The sequence below is a fragment of the Lytechinus variegatus genome, chromosome 3, assembly GCF_018143015.1.
Source record: "Lytechinus variegatus isolate NC3 chromosome 3, Lvar_3.0, whole genome shotgun sequence".
NCBI lineage: Eukaryota > Metazoa > Echinodermata > Echinoidea > Temnopleuroida > Toxopneustidae > Lytechinus > Lytechinus variegatus.
Genome location: NC_054742.1, coordinates 36287604 through 36310415, shown reverse-complemented (window position 1 = coordinate 36310415; position 22812 = coordinate 36287604). Strand labels below are relative to the sequence as shown.

Here is a 22812-nt window from a genome sequence, read left to right as displayed (position 1 = left end):
AGAAAAATGTTGATTTTAATCAATAGAGAAAAATCAGACAAGTATAATGCTGAAAATTTCATCAAAATCAGATGTAAATGAAGAAAGTTATGACGTTTTAAAGTTTCGCTTATTTTTCACAAAATAGTTATATGCACAATTAAGTCACATGCAAATGAGAGAATCGATGATGTCCCTCACTAACTTTTTTTTTGTTTTTTATTGTTTGAATCATGCAATATTTCAATTTTTACAGATTTGACAATAAAGACCAACTTGACTAAAACATGTAATGTTAAACAATGGTAATTCCACATGTTCAGGGCGAAATAAAATTTTGTTCACAGGACAATGAGAAAATTGAAATATTTCATATTTCATATAATAGAATACAAAAGAAATAGTGAGTGTGTGATGTCATCAGTTCCCTCATTTGCATACCAACCAGGATGTGAATATAACTATTTTGTGAAATTATTAAAGCGAAACTTAAAATTGTCATAACTTTCTCATTGTCCATCCGATTTTGATGAAATTTTCAGTGTTATGCTTGTTGAATTTTTCTCTTATTATTCAAATCCACTTTTGGTTTGGGTGGACTTGTCCTTTAAATGGACTTCAAATAATTTATCAATATCATGTTCTTCATAGCCGGAAGTTCAGTCCGACACCATTCTAAGCCAAAAATGCCTGTGCTGTATCTGCACCTCAGATATACGTTCAATAGGATTTTTAAAGGAGAAGAAAAGAAAATATGCATGTATTTCATTTTGATCGGACACCCCATAAAACAAACAAATAAATAAATGAAATTAAGAAATCACAAATTTGTCCTGAGTGTTTTAAACAAAGTTTCATATACTTTACTCCACATCATCTAACTGTTGTAGTGCATGTACACATTTTTATGGAACCAAAAGTAGCTTTAAATATAAAAGGTCTCCAAAGACATTTGAGTTGCCTTGTGCCTAGGTGTAATTATGTGCACTTTCTGTGTTTCTCTAACCTTTGTCACAAGATTGATAAGACTGAATTAAACAAATTGACTGAAAAGAAACAATCTCATAGAAAATTTGTAATGATTCTGAAATTGTATTTGATGAGTAATCTGAATGGAAGGTCATTTTACATCTTGTTGTAATCCCATTCACACTGACTGACAAGGGGATAGTCAATATTTTTATTTGATGTGTAACATGATTTCACCTAAGAGTTTTGTTTTGAATTATAAAGAATGTACATGTAAGTTCTTTAGAAAATTGAAAATTATTTTATTTGTGCTGTCAATATCAATGACACATCATGTTATACGGTACTGCTTTGAAATAAATTATTGTTGAAGTTGTTGACCATTGAAAAATAAGAATATATGAAATTTATGCCATATGGTACAACTGGTTGCATAATGCATATGATTTCACAAACTCAAAACTTCAAAGAAACTTTAATAACTCTCTTAATCTTGGATGGATTTTCTTCATTTTATCAAACACCTATATCATCAGGGAGAACTCTGCATCTCTCCTTAATGACCTTGGTTGGATCAAGTCCTGAGCTTCTAATTGGGGTTTTGTATCAAGATAATACCATCTATATCAAGTACGCTGTCATATATACATATATGCTTTTCACATTGCATTTCCTTTAATAACCCCATACTATCTTTTTTTGGATTCACACTGTCTTTCTTAACCCCATACTATCTGCTTAGCGGGGGTTAACGCCTTAACCCTGGACTGTCTTACAGCTCATGAATGATGATTTTACCACACTGAGCATAATGAACGTGCAATTTCGACTTCTGTGATTGGCTAATGCTTATTTCCTTAGCTCAGTTATGTTTTGCACTGCATCTCTTAGCACCGCAATTGTGGTGCTAGCACTGCAATAAGCTGGCTAACCCTGCTTATTTGCAGGGCCAGATACATGTAGTACCATACTATTTTCCGTGCTAGCCCACTTTGCTAAAACGTCCATGTAGTGTGAAAACAAACTGGGCTAAACTGAACCCCAGGGAAATATGTGCAGTGTGAAAAGCATAAAAGTTATATTATGCTTTATTGGCTAACAGCCATATTTCATGATTGGGCTTTTGGAAACAAGGATTTTTTTTTTATTTAGCTTTCTCTTTAATAAGGTTGGCTGATTACCCCAGAATTACAACAAGAGGATCATCACTTGTACAGTACATTATACTTTTACACATTGTCTTTGGTTAGTTTGAATTTTTAGTTTTTAGTATCACTGCAGCACCAAGTAATTCTGGAGATAATATTCTCTTTCTCATTAAAGAATTAGAATTCCCATTCCAGTTTGTCTTTCAGGACAAAACAATTATTTAAAAAGGAAAGTATGACATCAATTGTTCTTAATTAGAATTAAATGTGCAAAATTGGAGTAAAATTACTTGCTATAGCAATGTCAATATAAGCAAACTTTGCAGACTCATGTTTGCAGAACTCTGCATTTCATCATGTCATACAAAAATATGGCCTGCATGTGTACATAATTAATTTACTTAAATGTGACCTTTAACAACTTCGATTTTTTTTTTTTGGATAGTGTGCAAAGTTCATTTTTTCCAACACAAGCTGTAGATGCAAGAAATATGTTGTGTTGACTTGTGATGATACTGCATAGTTAATATTTAATCTGTAATAAAATTAAGTCAATAAGAGTCTAGTTGAGCTAATCATTGGTTTGGAACTTGGAGAAACTCCAAGTTCGTTTCAACAGATTCCAAAGGTTACTAACTATATATTCTATATTTTGATTTCAAGTAGTTAAATGTACTGAAATACAGTATCCTAGTATACCGGTAATCAAAGTCGTAAATGACTTTGAACATTGAACTAAAAAACAGTTATACGTTCCTGATTTTTGACACTATTTGTTAAATAATTGGCTAAGTTGTTAAAATTACATTGCAAATATACTTTTATTGGTGATAAAATGTTGTATTGGCAATGTAGCGCACAACATTCTTTTATATCTCGGCCTATTATTTATTTTGAGTTCAGTAGAAATAAGGTGGCTTACATGAAATACATGCAGTACGCACGCATGTTCAATGAACTCTTTTTCTCTTGCTTAATTACTCTTCATGAATGGCCATAGCCAAAGACAAAATAACTTGCCTGGAGTTGAACATGTTGATTCAGATTATTACGTAGGTGAAAGCAGTCATGCACAGCAGGGCTATAATAATGGTTGCTGTTTGCACCAGAAATTATGTACTATATTTTGTTATTTCAGTGTAATGCTGATACCTGTGATCAGTACATTGCAGCTGATCCCTACTTGTTCCTTGTAGAGTTACATAAATATCCATGTACTCAGAGTATGCTGAGCGAGCTCTATTTTCAAAGCCGTTTTCTTCCTCTCACAGAGTTTTTTTTGTTATGCATATGAGAGCTTTAAATAGCGGCATCATTTGAATCACTGGAGCTTAGTGTTTACTAAAGAATGCAAAGAGGTACAAACAAAATGGCTTGCTTATCAGCGGTACATGCCTGAGTGAGCAAACACTCTGGACCCTCCCCACGCTGTTAATGGTTGCACCCGATTCAATTCAGTTTGTATAGTGGGCTGTGCTTGCTGAGAAGGCCGCCATGATGTGCTTTTTTGAATCGGTTCTTCTGCCAGCATAACAATGGTGGTATGATGCTGATTTGACTCACACACCTCCCCCATGTAATGATATTGGGAGGGACTAAAAGCACCTACTCCCACGGCTCACTGTCTGTTTCGTCATAAGGCAATACCACTCATTGCATTTCTCACCTATTAATCATATGCCTGTGTCAGATGTAAAGATCCACAACTCGGTGGACGGATATCAGAATATTGGAAATATACCAACAAGTGTGCATTGATTCGAAGTGAAGCATTTTATTTTAGCGTGGATAGTGATCTGCAAAGGAGGATTGTGAGGTCTTTCCTTGTGTTTATACGAGCTTCAGTGCCTCTTGTGTAAAAGGGTAAGTTGACCTAGTACTTGTTAGAGGAATAGCTTCGTTACCTGGTACTTTAAGTACAATGATGTCAGGGGCTCAGACTCCTGCATTCCTTTCTCAGCAGTACAATAGGCAATTCCTTTGAGAAGGTCTTGCAGCTTAGCTCTTCTGTTGATGATTTTGAGCCTACATGTTTTACACTCTATGGAGTCGATGCACTTGAGGTGCCGGTTTACAACCTACATGACATTACATTTACATGCATTCTTAATAAAAAAAGAGCATGTAAGACCTAATTTATGAAATATTTGTATTTTGTACATTCTATAGAATTATTTTTTCTTTTTCAAAATCTGTCACATAATTGAAGTTTACCATCTGGTGAAAAGTGGGAGGGGCACTACTAGAGATATTCAACTATGTGTTGCAATACTGACACTTGTTTTTAAAAACTTGTGTGGATATTTTTGTCGGGTGGAAATTTTCACTTTTTAAGTGCAAAATAAAATTATGAAAAAATAATGATTGGAAAAAAAATCTGCATTCACAAAGTTCAATTGTACTAGATCTACAAGTAGCCTACATTTATGCTCTATAGGGCAATTGACCTTTATTTTTAGACTTTCTCATGAAGTTGGTGTTTACAGCAACTTCCATTTATTTTTCTTCACACAAATTATTAACTTGTACATTTCATGCAGTGTTTGATTTTTATTATTAAATATACAAATTTGTTTATACTATAACAAAACTACATTTACAAACTAAAAGTAGATGTAGAATCTCATTCATACCAATTGGTCCAGCAGTGTACACATCCAGGGGGCCGTTTCATAAAGGTGTTCGTAAGAGCGACTTTAAGAACAGCTTTATGAAACATCCACCAGATCCAGATTAATTTCCTAATTAATACCCTTCTGATATTAGTGATAAGGGATGTAGTACTATAGGCCTAGATCATTATTAAAAGTTCATTTCAAATTAATAACATGTAACACATTATTTGTTGCATAAGAATGATATGCAATACATGATTTGCAGTTCATAAAAACTGGCCTGCGTTGGTCATGAAGACATTTCTTACAGGGTCTTAACCTGCAAACCGTTATCTATTATAGTGTGGAGTTCTCTGACCACTATCGCCAGTGGCTGATGATCTCTCAACCATCTATCATGATCATTTTATGAAAGAAGTGTTTACTTTCTGTGTAAACACAAGGATATGTCTGTTGTGTGCATATAAAGCCAAACAAGTCATCAATTAATCATGGCCACGGTGGCTTTCATATTGTGCTCAATATAGGTTTCCTGTGAGGCTGTGGCTATATTAATTAACATTAAAAGACCCTTTTAAAAGGTCAATCAATATTATGATCACAATCGGCCACAGACTATTGGTACATTGAGCAAGAAACATGTTAGCTGACCAAGAGATCCAACACTTAGTTATTAAACTTGAAATGTTGCTGTACTTCAGTTACTTCTACCTGTTTTTGAGATTCGGCTACAAGCCTTGTAGACATGCAATTTCGCCTTAAATCAAATGCCCCCCCCCCCCCCCCCCCCCGTGACCATGGTGTCAAGGCATCATAGAGGCTGTTCTCACTACATGTACGTTCCTAAAACTAGTTTACTGGAAACTAGTTTAATGCATAGTGAGAATGGTCAAAGCAGTCTTGGAAGCGATCTTCCAAACCAGTTTGGAAAACCACATCGCGATGTAGTTTTCAAGATCACTTTGCCTCGTTAAAGTGGTTTTAGCGTAAGTGAGGACACAACCGTTCTTCGGGAAGCGATCTTCGCACATTTTGAGCGCGCTACTCCACATGACAAGTGTAGAATGCCTATGCTGCGGTTTCGAATTTCACGTGAAATGTGTCACCCCACTAAGAGCGTTTCCATAGCAACAAGAGCACTTTACGTGAAGTGATTTGTGGGAACGCTAGCAAAGCGATCTTCCAAACTGGTTTCCTGAATCGGTTTCCAGTAAACTAGTTTTAGAAAGCGTAATGAGAACAGCCTCCCTAATGCTGCCCTGTGAGAAACATTTGTTTTTGTACAGGCCCTACATTGTACAAGTTCTTTTGAAACAGGCTTTTGCATAAATGCAAATGGAGTAGGCATATAAAACTTGTGAAGGAAAGATATATTTGAAAGAGGAAAATTGAGCCCTTTACTGTTGATATTTATGTAGGCACAAATGTGGCACAAGAAGGATTTCCTTCTATACTTAATCTTTTGTTTGTTTTTATTCAAACCACCTATATGTAGCAGGTAAAATTTTTTTAAAAACTACCATTTTCAACTAGTCGTACAGCCACCGTAGGGGAAATTTTACTGCGCCATGATAATTCTACCTGAGGGTAAAATACAATTCCTTGAATAGACTTAAGCAAATAAGAATAATTTGAATTGATTTTTCTCTTTGCTTCTCAAGAAATTAGTTCTGAAAAATAAGTGATTAATATAGGCCCCAACTAGGTTAGAACTAACCAACAGAAATAATTACCTTCCTCTGTGTTTAAATTCTGACACAAATGTGCCCGTAATGTAAAGACATTTTTGATTCACATTAACAACCTGTCCAAGTCAAAATCAAGGCTACAGAATAAAGGGCTCATCAAGTTTTTGCCTACTTACATTTTTACAGGTGCTGGATTCACTTATTTCACCAAATATGCTATGTGATGTTGGATGTATTTTATCGCAAAACTGGCTATGTTTTGTGTCAATTCACCCATCCGAAGCTGCCAGTGGCAGAAATACTATTCAATCTGACACATCAAGCTTGTTGGAACTGCTTCCATTGTAAACATGCACAAACAGCTAACAACAGGCATTATTTGATTGCAGTTTGTGATATTGTCCTCTATAGAAATTTATTCCAGATATTTTGCACAGCTTGTTGACCATAGTATTAGATTCGGAACAAGTGAACAAGAGTAAATTCTCACCTTTCAAATTCTCCCCTTTCAAATTCTGTACAATACATTTGAGTATATGCACTGTGAACTGAAAAAGTGCATTTCCTTGATGTGTATACAGAATATTTTATAATCCTAATGGAACAATTTTCATATTTCTGTTCTTTTTATATTTTCTGAATAACTTATAAAACCAGAATACATCAGAAGATGAGTGTGACTCATCACTACCATTTTATTGCAAAGGAAAAGTTGCCATTATATGTAGGTGCAAAGTGCAAAATGATTATCAGTGAGGCCTGTATTATGAGGCTAGAACCTCTTGTAGTATTAAAGTTTACAGGTATGTTTTATAATGAGGTTGGTGTTAAGGTGTGAAAATTGGTCTCCAATAGTTCTTATCACTCTTGTGGCATTCGGGTATCTTGTTCGAAAAGCCCTATGGCAGTAGTACACTATACCTATAATGTTACAATTTGTTCAAAGGTTTATATACATGTAAGCCATCATTTCTCTGATCATGGGAGCAGTATTCTTTTTAAACCGAGGGAGCACCATTATACATGTTTTGACCTTAACATAATGATATTAGAAGTTTTGAATAATGTACAAATAGAAGGCACAGGGAGAAGGGAATTGGTTGTTGAATGCCATCTCATGTATCCCGCTGTGAGTGTGTTATGACTGAAGCAATAGGTCAATGGCGATATAGGATCATATGATTTCATATCTTAAGGTGTGGCTTTGTGTTTAGGCAGTCTGCAGTCACCCTTCGTAAAATTTCCTTCAGCAACAACATCGAATCTAGTTAAGTTTGACATGTTAGTGGGGAACGTGAAACATCCCACGTTCATCGTCAAGTCTCACGACAAGGTGAAAGCACTAATTGAATCACAGAGAAAGACGTGATCAGATTGATTATTCAACTTTTCCCATCAATGAAACAATCATCTTGGATTATTCTATTCACTATTCTAATTTCAAAACGTACATGTATCCATTAATTATAAAGCATTCCAAATGTATGCATGTTTGATCTGTTCCTGGTGCTTGCTGCATTGGACAGAAAATCTCCTAAATATTTGAGTTTAATGTAGGATATATGTTGTCCCTTATTTACATACATGTAGCCTGGATTCTCTGAGGGATACATTGTTAGGCCTGTCATATTTGATACATATCATATCTGATACTTATTGAATATGATTCCCCAAAGAAGAATGCTAAAATGTTCTTGATCTTAGAAATATGAGCAAGTTGCACAAAAATTAAATCACACAAAAAATATAGTTCAGTCCTCCCCATGGACTTTGTCCGTGACATGTAGTGCACGTCCTCAACAAAAATGATGAGTGGTAATATAAAGATAAATTTATCAAATCAGGATATAATAGTTGCTGTACTATTATTTCATTATTGATTTGTATTATTGGACAATGTACATGTATGAATGCTACTTATTTATGCCAAGTGCGAATTGTAAATCTTGGCAGTTGTATTTTCAGGCCTTATCAAAGATATCTTGTGAATTATAAAAGAAAATGGTCATTAAATCATTCTGTTTCCTTTAGTGGTATTATCACTGTTTGTACTATTTAATCTGATTAAGATATTATTGTGTTAGTATTGATTTTTAGCTGTAAAATAAATTTATGCAATACTGTCCTCAATTTATTGCAATAATAATTCAACACTGTTGTATTATTAATAGCAATAAATTGAGGGCAGTATTGCATAAATTTATTTTACAGGCTTTAAAGAAAATTACAATGTTTCAACTTACCCCATGTTTCAACTAACCCCAGTCTCCCCTACCAGTTACATGCATCTTTAAGCTTTCAGGTTGCCAAGTACAAGTTATGTTAATTTTTTTTTTGCTTTTAGGATAATCTCATGCAAATTCTCTCAAAGTTCTCTTTTTTTTTTTTGCAAAACCTGATGAGTTGATTTTGTTTCCAAGTTCTTCAATCATGTGTCATAATGAGCCATCCTCTTATCAAGATGATCATTAAGATGCAATCTTGTTTACTTTTGCACTGACAAACTAGCTAATTAAACTGATCAACAATAGTTTGAGACAGAGTCAACAAGTTTGAAGGTGAAATATGGGTACACAAAGGAGTGGTGAAACACATACATGTACGTATATGTGAGTGGTCTATGTACAGGAGGCAAAGAAGTTTTGTAAAAAAAATCATGAAATGATACAGGAAACTCAAATTGGAACAACATTTGTGCTGTCTAATAGTGAAAATGTATGCCTGTGAATAAAAATCACAAATGTACATGTACAGTGTAGGACATTTTTGTGAATTTTTTCAATTAAATTTAATTCATTTATTTCACTCGATTAAAATAACATATATACAGATAAATAACAAATGCATAAGACAAGAACAAAACAAAGTAACAAAAATGATAATACAGTAAATAGTGTACAAAACAGGCTTCAAGTGTGGACTGGCATTAAATTAAAGATCTGTTGGATCTTAGAAGTTTAGATAATTGAAACTGATTTTTTTTGTTAAGCAAAGATTATAATTCTTCCCTATAATATGGTTTTAAACTTATCACCATTGCCTTTAATACCATTGCTTCCATTGGTATTGTGTGGCGAGGTGGACCTATGGTTGCCTCCACTCAACTTCTAGTGGTATAATTATATTGTCAAACAACTGCATGATGAATGAAATTTTGCAAAAAAAAAATTGTGTATACTGTTTATTTATATATATATATACTGTATATGGTCATAGATCATGTGTTTTTAGCTCTAGATTTACCACAATTTCAGCATAAAACATTTCTAAACAATCTTCATGTTACAGAACTTAACTTGTGTAATTGTGCAGTGCGTAATGGGCTACATTAACATCTCATGTAGATCACCTGTTGACCAATTGTCTTGAACAGGCAGGCACCAAACATGCAAAGCATGAATTCATTCAATTCATTCTCGATGTTATTCTTCATTCACTTTTAGCCAAAGTTGAATTATTAGGATTCATGTAACACGTAAATACATGCGTTCATAAAGTCAATATCATCTGGTAAATCAGTAAAATCACATTATTTGACGAACGTAGGCTACATACTGTGTGACTGTATGCTATCACAGTACAGTAGACCCGTAAAATGTTCTTATACAAGAAGGTCACTTCAGCTAATAATGTATGCATACCACTGTCCTGGAGTGTTTTACACCTTTAGAATTATCAGTCTATTGTTCCCCTTGGCTATGGATTCTTCTATTGAGGTGTTTTGACTGCACTGAATAGAACCCAAAATAGATTCAATATTGGCCTGGACTGACTTCATTGCAATTATGTTCTGTATGTACATGTTACAGTACTAGTGTCTCTCTTTAGATTTTATATATCATGGATTTTGAAAAACTTTCATCTCTTTTACAATTTAATATTAAGTGTATTTTGTCTTCTTTTCCCATGGTTTTTACTCCCTGGATCATATGCCTCTATGACAGGCCTCCAGTAATTCAGGGCATACATGGAAAGGACCTGTAGTTCGGCTTTGCAGGTGTTAAATTGATTTGATTACCTTTAAATCCTTTGTTATCATATTTGAAATATTTCAAGTTTTCTGCAATTATTAAACTCACGCCAAATTGTAATGGTCCCAAATGTATCTTCACCCTCTTTTAAAAGTAAATTTTGGGTAGTCCTTATTGCTTTTGAAGTGTGCGTAGCTATTATTGCCATTGGCATTTTCCCATTTCCCCAATCTTTTTATACGAATGATATCTTGAATGTCATTCGGTTAATATTGCTCATTTGTTGTAATCATGGACATGAGCCAATTTCATGGTATCATGCGCTTAAGAACATTTTAAATTCCTTTTAACAGCTCAAGAGGAACATTCAAGGTTATCCTTGCAAAATTAGTTTTTGCCTGCATGAGCCCAAGACTTTCAAGGCAAAGAATATTTACCTGTGGATGCAGCAAAACGGCAGAAGTTGGTATAACTGATCAGTCGATCAAGTGTAATCAGAGGTGGTCAAGAACATGAAGCTGAAAGACCCCCTGTTTGAAAGTGATATCGGGCATTGTGAGGACACTATTGTTACCTTTGTTTTTAACACTGAAAATATTGTGCTTCTGATTCGTTATTTGGAACAAGATAGCTTGTGTGAAAACAGAAAAAATCAAAGATACAGATCAACAAAAGTTTGAGAAAAATCAGACAAATAATGAGAAAATTATGATCATATGAATATTGCTCATTAATGCTATGGAGATCCTCACATTAGCAAGGTGACAAAGATGTGTGAAGTCACTTGTGAACAACTCTCTCCATTGCTTCAGTATATATTTCACCTAAACTGCCTCTGTACCAGTAGATCATGTGTTCTTTCTATAGGAGGGCATGTAATACAGATGTTTTAAGAACATATCATGGATAAAGTGTTTGTATCACCATAAGAAAAACAAAAAGACATTTTGGAGGTATTTTGTCTAAAGGGAAAGTTGTTCATATGTGACATCACACATCCTTGTCGCATTGCCAATTGGAGGATCTCCATAACATATTGCAAAATTCAAATGTTCATAACTTTCTCATTGTCTGATTTTTCTCAAACTTTCTTTATTCTTATTCTTTGATTTTTCTGTTTCTACACAAGCCTATTTGTTCCAAAGGTTTCATTCCCCTTTAACGTAAAGTCATCTTGGACTTATTCTTGCCAATTGCTACATGTATGCTACTTGTACAATAATAATGCTGTGATCTTGAACAAGTTCAAGTTTGTCCTGGAAAATGAGCCATATCATTCACACTCCAATGCACAAGAGCGCACAGTGTGTTTCCACATCATATTTGTTATTACAAGTGTGTCTATTACTGTACCTGCATTCCTGGTCCTTTCAAGCTTTGAGAAACCAATTATTCACATGACCTCTTCATTTGTTCTTGTTTGAAGCATCATATGAAATACTCTTGTACTGTTGCCCCCTTTTCATTGGACTACAAGCTTTCAACCACAGCATTTCCTTTCTTAGCCCAGCAGAATTGCTGCCTATTGAAGTCCTGATGATAAATTGGATAGTATAGCAGTTACTTGCACTTGACTTATCTCATTCTGGGTATAGCTTTGGCTGTGGTTTTTTTTTTGTCATGGAGGAAAACAACATATTTTTATAACACTAGACTAGGAAGGTGTGTTATTTGCATATTGTCCACTCTGAAAATCTTTGAATTGGGCTTCACTTTGAAAAAAAGTTATGCCAGCCTTTGGTCTTTTGGAGACGGGGTATTTCAAATAAATATTTTACTCTAGCATTGAACATTATTCTGTCCTTCTATACACCCTGGAATCTCAACAAGAAAACCGCAACCAGCGACATACATGTGTATCCATAGAAAAGAAGGAAATGTAATACAAAGGAATGCTGGAAAGGCTGCTACTACAGTTTGTGAACTTCAACCTTGTATTGTCTACAGAAGCCGAAAATATTTTTGAATAATAGGGGTAAATATCAGCTATACTGTAAATACAGAATAACTTTGCTAACACAGTATGGCAAGTACATGTAAGTTTAGAAGCTGTCTGACATGAAAAGATGTAAAAAGTATGCATGCTCCAAATGTAGGCAAATAATGGCTCAAATTACAATTTGTTTTCCTTTCATGAAGGCAAATATGAGCTTATTTTTTTTCAAATCATGCATGGCTGGTTACTGTTTGTTTGATGTGTTCAAAGTGTTGAAATAAATGGTGATTAAAAAAGGTAACTTTAATGTTGTATAGAGGAATTGTCTCATGTAAATTCAATTTTTATTATTTAATTTTTTTAACACTGAACATTTTGAATCAGAATTGAAGTTATTGATTAATGGTGCTTCCTGTGCACCATTTGCTGCAGAGGTCTTACCTTTTTTTTTTTTGGGGGGGAGGGGGATGCCCTGGTGTGCTCTAAAACATTATGAAGATGTTCAACACACTTCCCTTTCCATATAATGTTCTGCAATCTGAATAGAGAAAAAATGATGACGATCGGCGATCACATGAATACACAACGTTCAAGATAGCAAATACATGTAGGCCTATATTACAATATCCCTTTGTACATAGTAGAGACCTGACACTGATGGTCATGCACCTACACTGTATGTCAATGATTAACTTGAAAGGAATGTTGGTTATCTCATTTAATTTTATTACTAATTATAAGTCTAGTATACATTAGGTGGTTTCAGACCGCCTCGAAGTTCGCCAGTTCCAGGTATTCTCTGATCGGGAAATTTACCCCGATCAGAAAATACCAGGTATTTTGGTAATGTGAAAGCAAACTACGCGTAATCTCCCCGAAAGAAAATACCCGCTAAATAGTAGGTACTTGGCGAAATTACGAGAACTTTCGTGGGGATTTTTCCAAGGTCGCAGGTATTAAGGCGATGTGAAAGCAAATTACGGGAACTTTTATCCCAGCGTGTCGTTGGGCGCGGCGGCGTGGGTGGCTGCTGGGCAAGTGATTTTGAATCTCCCGCCTTGCCTGCTTATCAGACCACACTGCGCATGCTCGTAACTTCGGGAACTTATCCCGAATGATGTGTTTCGGGGCGGTGTGAATGCAGGAATAATTAACGGGTATTTTTTAGCCTTAAAAAGTTCTCGTAATTTAACGGGGATTCTTGTGATCGAGGCGGTTTGAAACCGCCTATTGTGCATCTTTGGATATCAGTTACATGAAAGATAGGGAAGATTGAACGTCTTGTCAATTGTATGATTTTTTTTATTAAACATTTGTGAAACAGTTATTTCTAATCCAATACATTTTGATAATAGGTATTCTGAAAATAATCGGTATTTAATGTACACAATTTTTTCTTAGTCATTATTTTAGGCTACACTTCTGGAAATATTTCACCATGCTTTACTTCTCATCTCACTTCTAAAAATGTCATGTGAATAATTTAACATGCATATTCAGATTTTAAATCGCAAACATATAACATTTAACTTATGACAGTTTTATTACCTTGTCAGAGTCGTAATGTGTAATGTTGGATGATATGAGTATTTAAGATTGAGCAAACTGGGGCTGATTTTTAACATCCTGCTGTTCTCTTGCAGTTTTGCCAGGTGCAGGTTTAAAAAATGCACACATTTGATGAGAAATTTCAATAGTTTGATACTGTATTTGATTTCTTTTATGGGTCCATTCAATAATTATATGTGAATCTTGGATTCTTATACCAACAATGCTCTACCTATAATGCCAAATCAGGGGTATTGACAATTAATTATCCATTGTACCAACTTGGCATCTATTATTCTATATTACATAGTCACTTTTTCAGACCATTCCTATTTCTTTCAGGAGAGTGTCCTTTTCTCATTCAAACAACATGCAGGAAAAGTTTTGTAAGCCCATTTTCATCTAAATGAACAAAAGGTAAACCCATGTTAGCTACATTGCATTAGTGGAGGCCTGATCATATTCTTTGGGACTTTCCATGTTGTTGCCCCAGCTCAGGGAACACTCGCTGTTCTCACACAGTGGTCAACCTGGGCCTGTTGCAAAAAAGTTTGATATCATTGTGGTAATATTTCCATCCAGTTGTAATTTGCATAGAATCCTTGATTTTAATTGGCTGTTGATAATCATTACTATGGGAGTTACCATTGGATGGCAAAGTTACCATAACAGTAAGTTATATGCAACGGGCCCCAAGACTAATAATGAGTGCTTGCATGTCTCTGAATGAATAACACTCGGGACTTTAAGAACGAGTGAAGAAGAACTGAGTAGCAGTCGACTAATCATGTGTGTCAACGTAGTCTGTTTACTACAAAATATTTTAGATTTCACTCGACATGTAAATACGTCCACATGAAACAGTGTGATGGTGAGGGGGTCATGACACACTGCCCAACCAGGAAGATCTGGCTTACCATCACATCAAGACCCGGTCGGTCGAGTGATGGAAGGTGCAACTTGAGCACATGCACTTGCTCTAATTCCTTTTTATGTAAATTTAAGAGATATAGCGATATATAATTTGGAGTTCGGAAAACAATGATGCATTGTACAATTTACATCAATTTTGTGAAAAGCCACTGAAATTGTGTTATATTAAGGGAAAGATGATCTTCATTCTGAGCTTGAGCGGTTGAAATGACTTACATAGAACGGCAGAATGTAGGTGACAAGGTTCTCAATTCTGATAGTTGGTGAGGGTGAGGATCGACCTCATAATGACGTTATCTCATACCAGTGGTCTACAGTATGTGGACTTATGATTCTAAAAGCGCTTACTGCTAGGTCTGTTGTGACTTGGGCATGCATGGAGCACCGCTCTATGGCTTGGCTGGGTCTCTATTCTCACGACAGCTTGTAGGTCCCATTTTTTATGCCAAATTAGTATGGCAATTGCATGGCTTACCACACTGTTTTGCAGGGAAGAGTCAAGATCCGGCCGCACAGAAACATTGTTAGTCCAACAGTGCTAAGTCTGCTAAGTAAGCCCAGTCACATCTTTCAGATTGTGAAATCAAAGCATTTATTCCAATGTGTAAGTAATGTATTGTTGTAACATTAGGCATCACTATTATATTACCAGTTGTAACATAAACTCTGTTTATTGTTAGTGCTAATGTTTCTGTGCACTGGACTATTGGTGGTACCTTTGCAGAAAAGTTATGGTAGGTCATAGGTGGGGCCAACTTGCCATTTGGCCCTACCTATAGAACTAAAGGGAAATTTTGCTCATGACGAACCATGGAACATGTGACTCTAGAACCACACCAAATTATATTGAGGTTTTTTCATTTTTATGAATCCAAGTGCAACTCCGTGTATTGCTTTCAAGAAGCTTTCTAGAGAAGTCAGCAAAAGAATATCACCCGACCTATTTTATCATATCTTGTATTTTATAATAAAAAATTGCTTTGTCATCCATGGAAGTCCCAAACATAAATCTTCAATGTCAAATGTTGAAACCCTTGACCCTTTGTACTTGAAGAAGAAACCTTTACCATAAATAGAAGATGGTTAGGCTTCCTTTTTATGGCCAGCAGAGGGGTAGGCCCTACTGGGTATTGTATTTGAAAACAGTTGGTTTCACTCACACTCGGGGCTCTTGTATGTTACCGGATCATTATGTACAAAAAATGGAAAAACAAAATTAAAAGTACATGTTAGTACCAATGACCCATTGTTTTTGTTGAAAAGCGTTGTGAAATATTTTTTTTAATTTGAGGATAAAGAATGTAAGAATGATATTTCTATAGTTAAGGACGGATTTTTTCCTACATTGGACAATAAAATCAGTATACTGAATTTGCGATAAATGATGTGCTTGTTTTTGTCACCTAATTATTGTGTGGAAGTGTCAGGGTTCATAAAGCCATCTGTTGCCTGCTGTCATGTCAGTTGATTTGTAGTTTGGCCTTTGAACATACATTTCATATCTATCCTATAATATACCTGTCAAATGGGAATTTGGAACCAGGTGGTAGTCACAAGACTCCTGGAACTCACAAGATACATGCTTAAATCACTTGCCTTTAGAATCAAGTTAAGAGTATTTTTGTCATTAAATTCTTGCGATAGTTTGTTGGAATTGTTATTTTTAATAATTTTAAGTGACACATTGATCTGCATTTCCTGCTTGGGAAATTGAAACACAAATTTTCTGACTTGCACCCAGTAAATCGAAAAGTTGTGTGTTTCATTTGAATCAACTTGGAGATGGCGGGATATGACACTGTCCTCTGCTGCTTACTGGGCAGTACTGTCTCTCAGGACTTATTAGGCACCTTTCGCAAATCTCTACAACGCGAGATTAGAGTCGGGTAACTCAAAAGTTGACGATTAATCATAGACTCGAATTTCTAGATTGATTATACATTACAGTCAATGCAATCAAACGTAGAAAACTGTTTTAAAATCATTGCCAAGCTTTGTGTTACAGGCCCTATAGATCTTGCTTTTCGTGTGCAAAGCTCTTTCATACGATACCAGCATGCCATGCCATGCCATTTGCCTGCCGAAGCTCGCGGCGGGACTGTACCTGTATCATGGCTATGACTCCAGCTGGCTGGAGACATGCGAAATGTAGATTATGACATGGATAAGAAAGTGGTTTTTCAAACAAATCGAGTACATATTGAGTAAGTAAAAACTTACCGAATAAAGGTTTAGATATAGATCATTACAGTCCATCGAATCGATATTGCATTTAATGTGCATTATTTGTGGATCACTGGCAATTGATTCCATGATTCAGATCACCTCTCAGGCCGAATCATTTCCCATGCGTTGACATGTACACATCATGCAACAGGCCATAAACCGTCTAAATTTGCGGAGTTTTTTTCTTTTGCTTGCACCTCCTACATAAACGATATGCCTCTAGCACACAATGTAATGGGCAGTATGTTTTACTTTTCCGCGGAAATGGGGGGTTTGCCGGGGGGTACACTTCCATTGATGAGTGGGTACCAGGCGCGACCATGGGGTTTCGAAAAGTACCCTAAACAAGGGAAGGTCTTTTCCAGATTATGAAAATGCATCTCTCAACAAGTTGTGACACCCTACAAGTAGTGGAAATATATCCCTTTTCAGTATTTTAATTATTGTTTCTCACACCCTCATAACGCTACATAGGCCTATACGTATACCCACTCTCCCTTTTTACGTATGGTCGCGCCTGGTATCCACCATTCAATGGAAGTGGGTCCCCCGGGCGGCCTCTCGAGCTCTGGGAGGAAGCAAATTTTGATTTGGAAAGTCGTCCTAAATCAGATATATCGCTGTTACCATAGTAGCAACCAGAATTTTGCACACGAAACGCAAATTGAATGTTTCCGTTCCAGATGCGAAACGAAAAAAAAATCCCATGTCACACAATTTGCATTACAGGACGGAGTTTTACGACCATGACGACCGGCCCAAAAGTCTCTCCCAAAATGAACTACCGTTCTAAATAAGCGTACGCGTCCTCAAACGAAAGGTCGGGATTAGGTGGTTTCAGACCGCCTCGAAGTTCGCCAGTTCCAGCTATTCTCTGATCGGGAAATTTACCCCGATCAGAAAATACCAGGTATTTTGGTAATGTGAAAGCAAACTACGCGTAATTTCCCCAAAAGAAAATACCTGCAAAATAGTAGGTACTTGGCAAAATCACGAGAACTTTCGTGGGGATTTTTCCAAGGTCGCAGGTATTTTGGCGATTTGAAAGCAAATTACTTGAACTTTTAGCCCAGCAAGTCGTTGGACGCGGCGGCGTGGGTGGCTGCTGGGCTAGTGAATTTGAATCTCGCGCCTTGCCTGCTTATCAGACCATACTGCGCATGCTCGTAACTTCGGGAACTTATCCCGAAGGGTACGTCGCGGGGCGGTGTGAATGCAGGAATAATTAATGGGTATTTTTTAGCCAATAAAAGTTCTCGTAATTTAACGGGATTCTTGTGATCGAGGCGGTTTGAAACCACATAATGATGTGTTTTGTATCTATATTATTCTACATTGGCATATTCAAGCAGACGTGTTTGGAGCTGATCTTATTAAAAGTACAATTTATTTCATTTCATACAAATCATTATCATATAAAATGTAATCGTTTTACATGGTGGAGGAATCATTAAAAGCCAGAGGTTAACAAGGATAGAAGTATAATATATATTTAGGTCAATACATTAAATGCCATAATATTTTCCTTGAAAGTTTGATACAATAAAGTGATTAAGTGAAACACTGAATATAGGTCTGTACCTGATGTTATGCATTACAAACATTTTAAAGTGTCATGCACTTAATTTCACCCCACAGTTTATTTTCTTGTTTGGTGATCTTGTTACACCTATTGGCCCCTTTTCTGAAGTCTTGTTTAATCCAAACTTTATTCTAAAGATTTGATTTACCGGTTGATAACCATTTGTGATGCATATCTCTTCTAGTCATACTCAGTTTATCAGCTCATTTGACACTTAATTGACTGTTTAGAAATAACTAAAATAGTTTTCTTCACCAAAACATGAGGAGAGGGTACAATATACATAAAAAAACATTATTTAAACACAACTTTAAAATTTTCCCAGAATTTGACCAAAGATTTTAATAGACCGTGGCCTCCGTTTCTCTGGACTTGAGAATAATGAGCCTCCATGTACATGTATGTGTTCATATACTCTTTTGTACACATTCAATGCCAGTTACATGAACTGTCATATTGAATAAGCTTTTTGTTTTTGAGTCAATTTTATATCTGACAAGTTGAGAAAAGTTATTTATTTCTGTCATGCACATTAAATATCATTTCAACCAAAGAACATTATATTGGTGGCTGGTGATCATGTATCTATCTCAGGTGGGGGTTAGATCGGGTCACAAATATCCAAGCATGATGCACCTGTTCATAGACTTCTCAATACCCCATTCATACACACCATTTTACCTTTGGTATCATGCAATCATTACATCACAGCTTGAACATGGGATTTAGCATGAGCAAATTTACTATGTAGGCTCTGTTGTTTCTTATAATATTCAAGAGATATATGGCCAAAATATTCAGTTTATGTAAACCCATGTTTTCTGTGCCTTAGCACAGGATAAGAGTAGTCTACATGTATTATACAATTTTCTTTGTTAAATTTTGATGGAAGAAGTTGTCCCTATGAGCTTAACAATAAATTTAAAGTTAAAAAATTACCAATCAACATAGAAAATATGATTTTCCAGGAAATTTACCCATTGTTGAAATTGTGCTTATATTGATTTTACAAATGGGTTTTATTGCATATGAGAAACAGATCAAGAAGATTAGGTAAAACTTGACTTCTGAAAAAGTACAGGAGCCTGCAGATTTGATTGGCAATCTCTCTTGCTGACAAGTTGCAACATTTTCTCATGGGTGAAAAATGATATTGGTATGAAAAGCCCTTCATGTTATAACATTTGAGAGGAAAGCCTTTTTTTGTTTCATTTCATCCTTATGTTACATAGAATGGAATTTATAAAGAACTATATACAGTGTATGCAAATGAATAAAAAAAGTACAGCTGCCCCTTCATCTGAAAACTCGTTGGTCCAATTTTGTTGACAGTCTTTGCAGCATGGATATCCAGGGGTGCAACATGATGTTTTAGGGTGCCAGTAGGGACATTCTAACTCTTGATTTGTAAATCCCATTGTCCTGGTTCTGATATGTGCATATCGAGGACAAGTGCAATGATGTATAAATAGAACTTGATGTATGGAATGATTAAGTATTTTTGAGAATGAAGATTATTTGTCAAGAAAGTGAAATTTGTCATGATGAATGTTCTGCTGCATCAGCAAAAACTAGGAATCTGTTTGTCCACATTTACAGGAATGCTCGAGAAGGCACAACATCCATTCTCAAACATCTCTTATTGGCGATAGAAGTATATTATGAAAAAAGAGAGATTACAGCCTGAAATATATTATGAAAAAAAATTACAGCCTGTCTAAAGCTTTGATAAAAGAGTCAGTAATGTGAACTATACTAAAATATCATTGGAACATTACAATATTACAAATGTGACAGACAAAAGCATAGGGGTCTTTGAATGCATCTTTTACCCATTAGAATTTAAATATGGCACTCTCCGGCAATCATTCTAGATGTGTCAGACACAATTTCATGATATGGTGTTTCAGTATTGAAAAAATGCCTTTGAATATCTCATAGTCATATTGTTAACATTTGTGTCATTACTTCTTTGAGAGTATTTCTTTTGTAAATGATTGAGACATTTTTATGGGCTTGTTTCATGTTATATTTACACTTTTCAATCATTTCCTTCTCCTTTCACAGAATTGCAGCCTGGAGAAGATTTTACAACAATATACTTTGTGATCTGTCGATGGCCCAGGACACCCAAGATACGTAAAGAAGGAACATTGAGAATTGAACTATTCTTATCCAGTTGATCAAAGACCAATCAACAGAGACAGAGTAAAAGGGAAGAAGTAACCATGATGGATACTGGCTATGGGGGCCGTATCAATGGGTATGTAATGTCTTTTTTACTTTGGATAATTATCATGTATCATGTAGGCAAGTAGGCAGCCTAACAGGTATTGCTATGAAGCCATCTGGCTTAAAAAAGTCCTTTTTTATGAGTACAGCTTAACTAATGAATTAATAGTCATTAAAATGATATGAACCTTGATCGGTCTGCATTATGACCAGTTTTTGTATGTGCACTAGTTGTTAATGAGTGACATATTCTATCAACTTAGGTTAATTAAGGAAATACTTGATCAAAAGCAGTTCAAGGTGTATTAAACACTTCAGATAAAAAAAGGCATCTTGCTTACTCCATTGCAGCTTGATTTTTTAGTTCTAGATAGTAGGATCCTTGGTTTGAGGTGGCTGTAATCATCATCAAGGAGAAGCATGTTGAAGAACTTGTAATAATTTAACTCATTTTGATTTTCAAAAGAATGAGTAGCTTGTGAGGGAAAAGATTGATAAAGCTTCCTTCCCAGTGATATTCACATCACTCACTAGGAAAAAATAAACTGTGAATTTACTACTTAAGAAGTCTGAGGTTGAAACATGCATAGTTTCGAGACAGACTCTCGGGGATGTGATTTATGTACGCTGTCATAAAAAAATGGTATAAATCCAGGGCAGATCTTTACACCATATTAAAGGTATTGTTTAACTTTGTGAGCAGCCGATTTAAAAAATTCTCAAACCAAGATGAAACATGTGTACAAGTGCATGTATTAGAACTAATAAACCCTGAAAACAACCATTATTGAGAATGAAAAGCTAAAACTACAAGGCAAACCCCGATTTAGTAAATAGGCGTCTTATAGACACCTAAATAATACACATAAGTGTATGGGATGAAATTAAGATGGTGTTTCCGGTCACTTTATATATCAATTTTTGAAGCACTAAATAATCATTTTCGAACGCAATTTTTTCAGGGCTTCATTTTTGGAACATATCACAGACACAGGTGACAGGTGTGACCTTCTAGCTCAGATTTTTTAAAAGTCAAATCAATGTTAACCAATCACTTTAAAGGGGAAATGCAACCGTAAGATGTTTTTTGAAAGAGATATGTGCCAGTAATATTCCCAGTTAACTTCTATTAGAATAGGGAAGCTATTTCTTATCTTTGATATTTACTTGTTTCACTTATTTCCTTCTGTTAGCACAACATGCAAAGTAACCCTTTGACATTCACATCTAGGCGTAACCGAAGTACTAATAAGAATCAGTAAACCCCAGGGTGTATCATCAGTTGCAGTATTATCATTATTAGTTGTAAGTTTTAGATAGAGGCCACTCATCCAAGAGGAGATTAATGTGTTTTTACAAATGTTTGTCTTTTGGTGTTTACATGTATGTCAGTAAAAGAATAACTCCCACATTCATACATGTATCATTATGATAGCCAAAGGGCATATGCTACCACTACCAGGGTCCTTGTTTCATAAAGAGTACGGATTATGATAATTTTGACATTTTATGGAAACCTTGATATTGATTGGTTGCTGAGCCTTGTTATAATCATGGTTCATAATGACCAAGTTAGCATAGTCATAGAGGCTGTTCTCACTACGTTCTTAAAACTAGTTTACTGGAAACTAGTTAAACGCGTAGTGAGAACGGTCAAAGCGGTCTTGGAAGCGATCTTCCAAAACAGTTTGGAAAACCACCTTGAGATGTAGTTTTCAAGATCGCTTTGCCTCGTTAAACTAGTTTTAGCGCAAGTGAGGACACAACCGTTCTTCAGGAAGCGATCTTCGCACATTTTGAGCGCGCTGCTCCACATGACGTGTAGAATGCCTATGTTGCGGTTTTGAATTTCACGCAAAACGTGTCACCCCACTGAGAGCGTTTCCATAGCAACCAGAGCGCTTTACGTGAAGTGATTTTGAAAACCACTTTCGTGTGATCAAGTGGGAACGCTAGCAAAGTGATCTTCCAAAGTGGTTTCCTGA

The 22812-nt window shown here is 35.6% G+C and overlaps 1 protein-coding gene across 3 annotated transcripts in view; it reads left to right on the top strand.

The window, feature by feature from the left end:
* The window catches only part of LOC121410894 (tight junction protein ZO-2-like), a 79332-nt gene that overhangs the window by 2341 nt on the left and 54179 nt on the right, over positions 1–22812 (top strand). For 2 of the 3 annotated variants that reach the window (XM_041603264.1, XM_041603262.1), the window contains exons 1-2: positions 3532–3959; positions 20663–20858. In XM_041603264.1, the coding sequence (XP_041459198.1) occupies positions 20824–20858 (35 nt within the window). In that variant the 5' untranslated portion in view covers positions 3532–3959; positions 20663–20823. Of the gene's footprint in view, positions 1–3531; positions 3960–20662; positions 20859–22812 lie in introns of those variants that run through there. The other variant, XM_041603263.1, reaches the window with a different exon arrangement.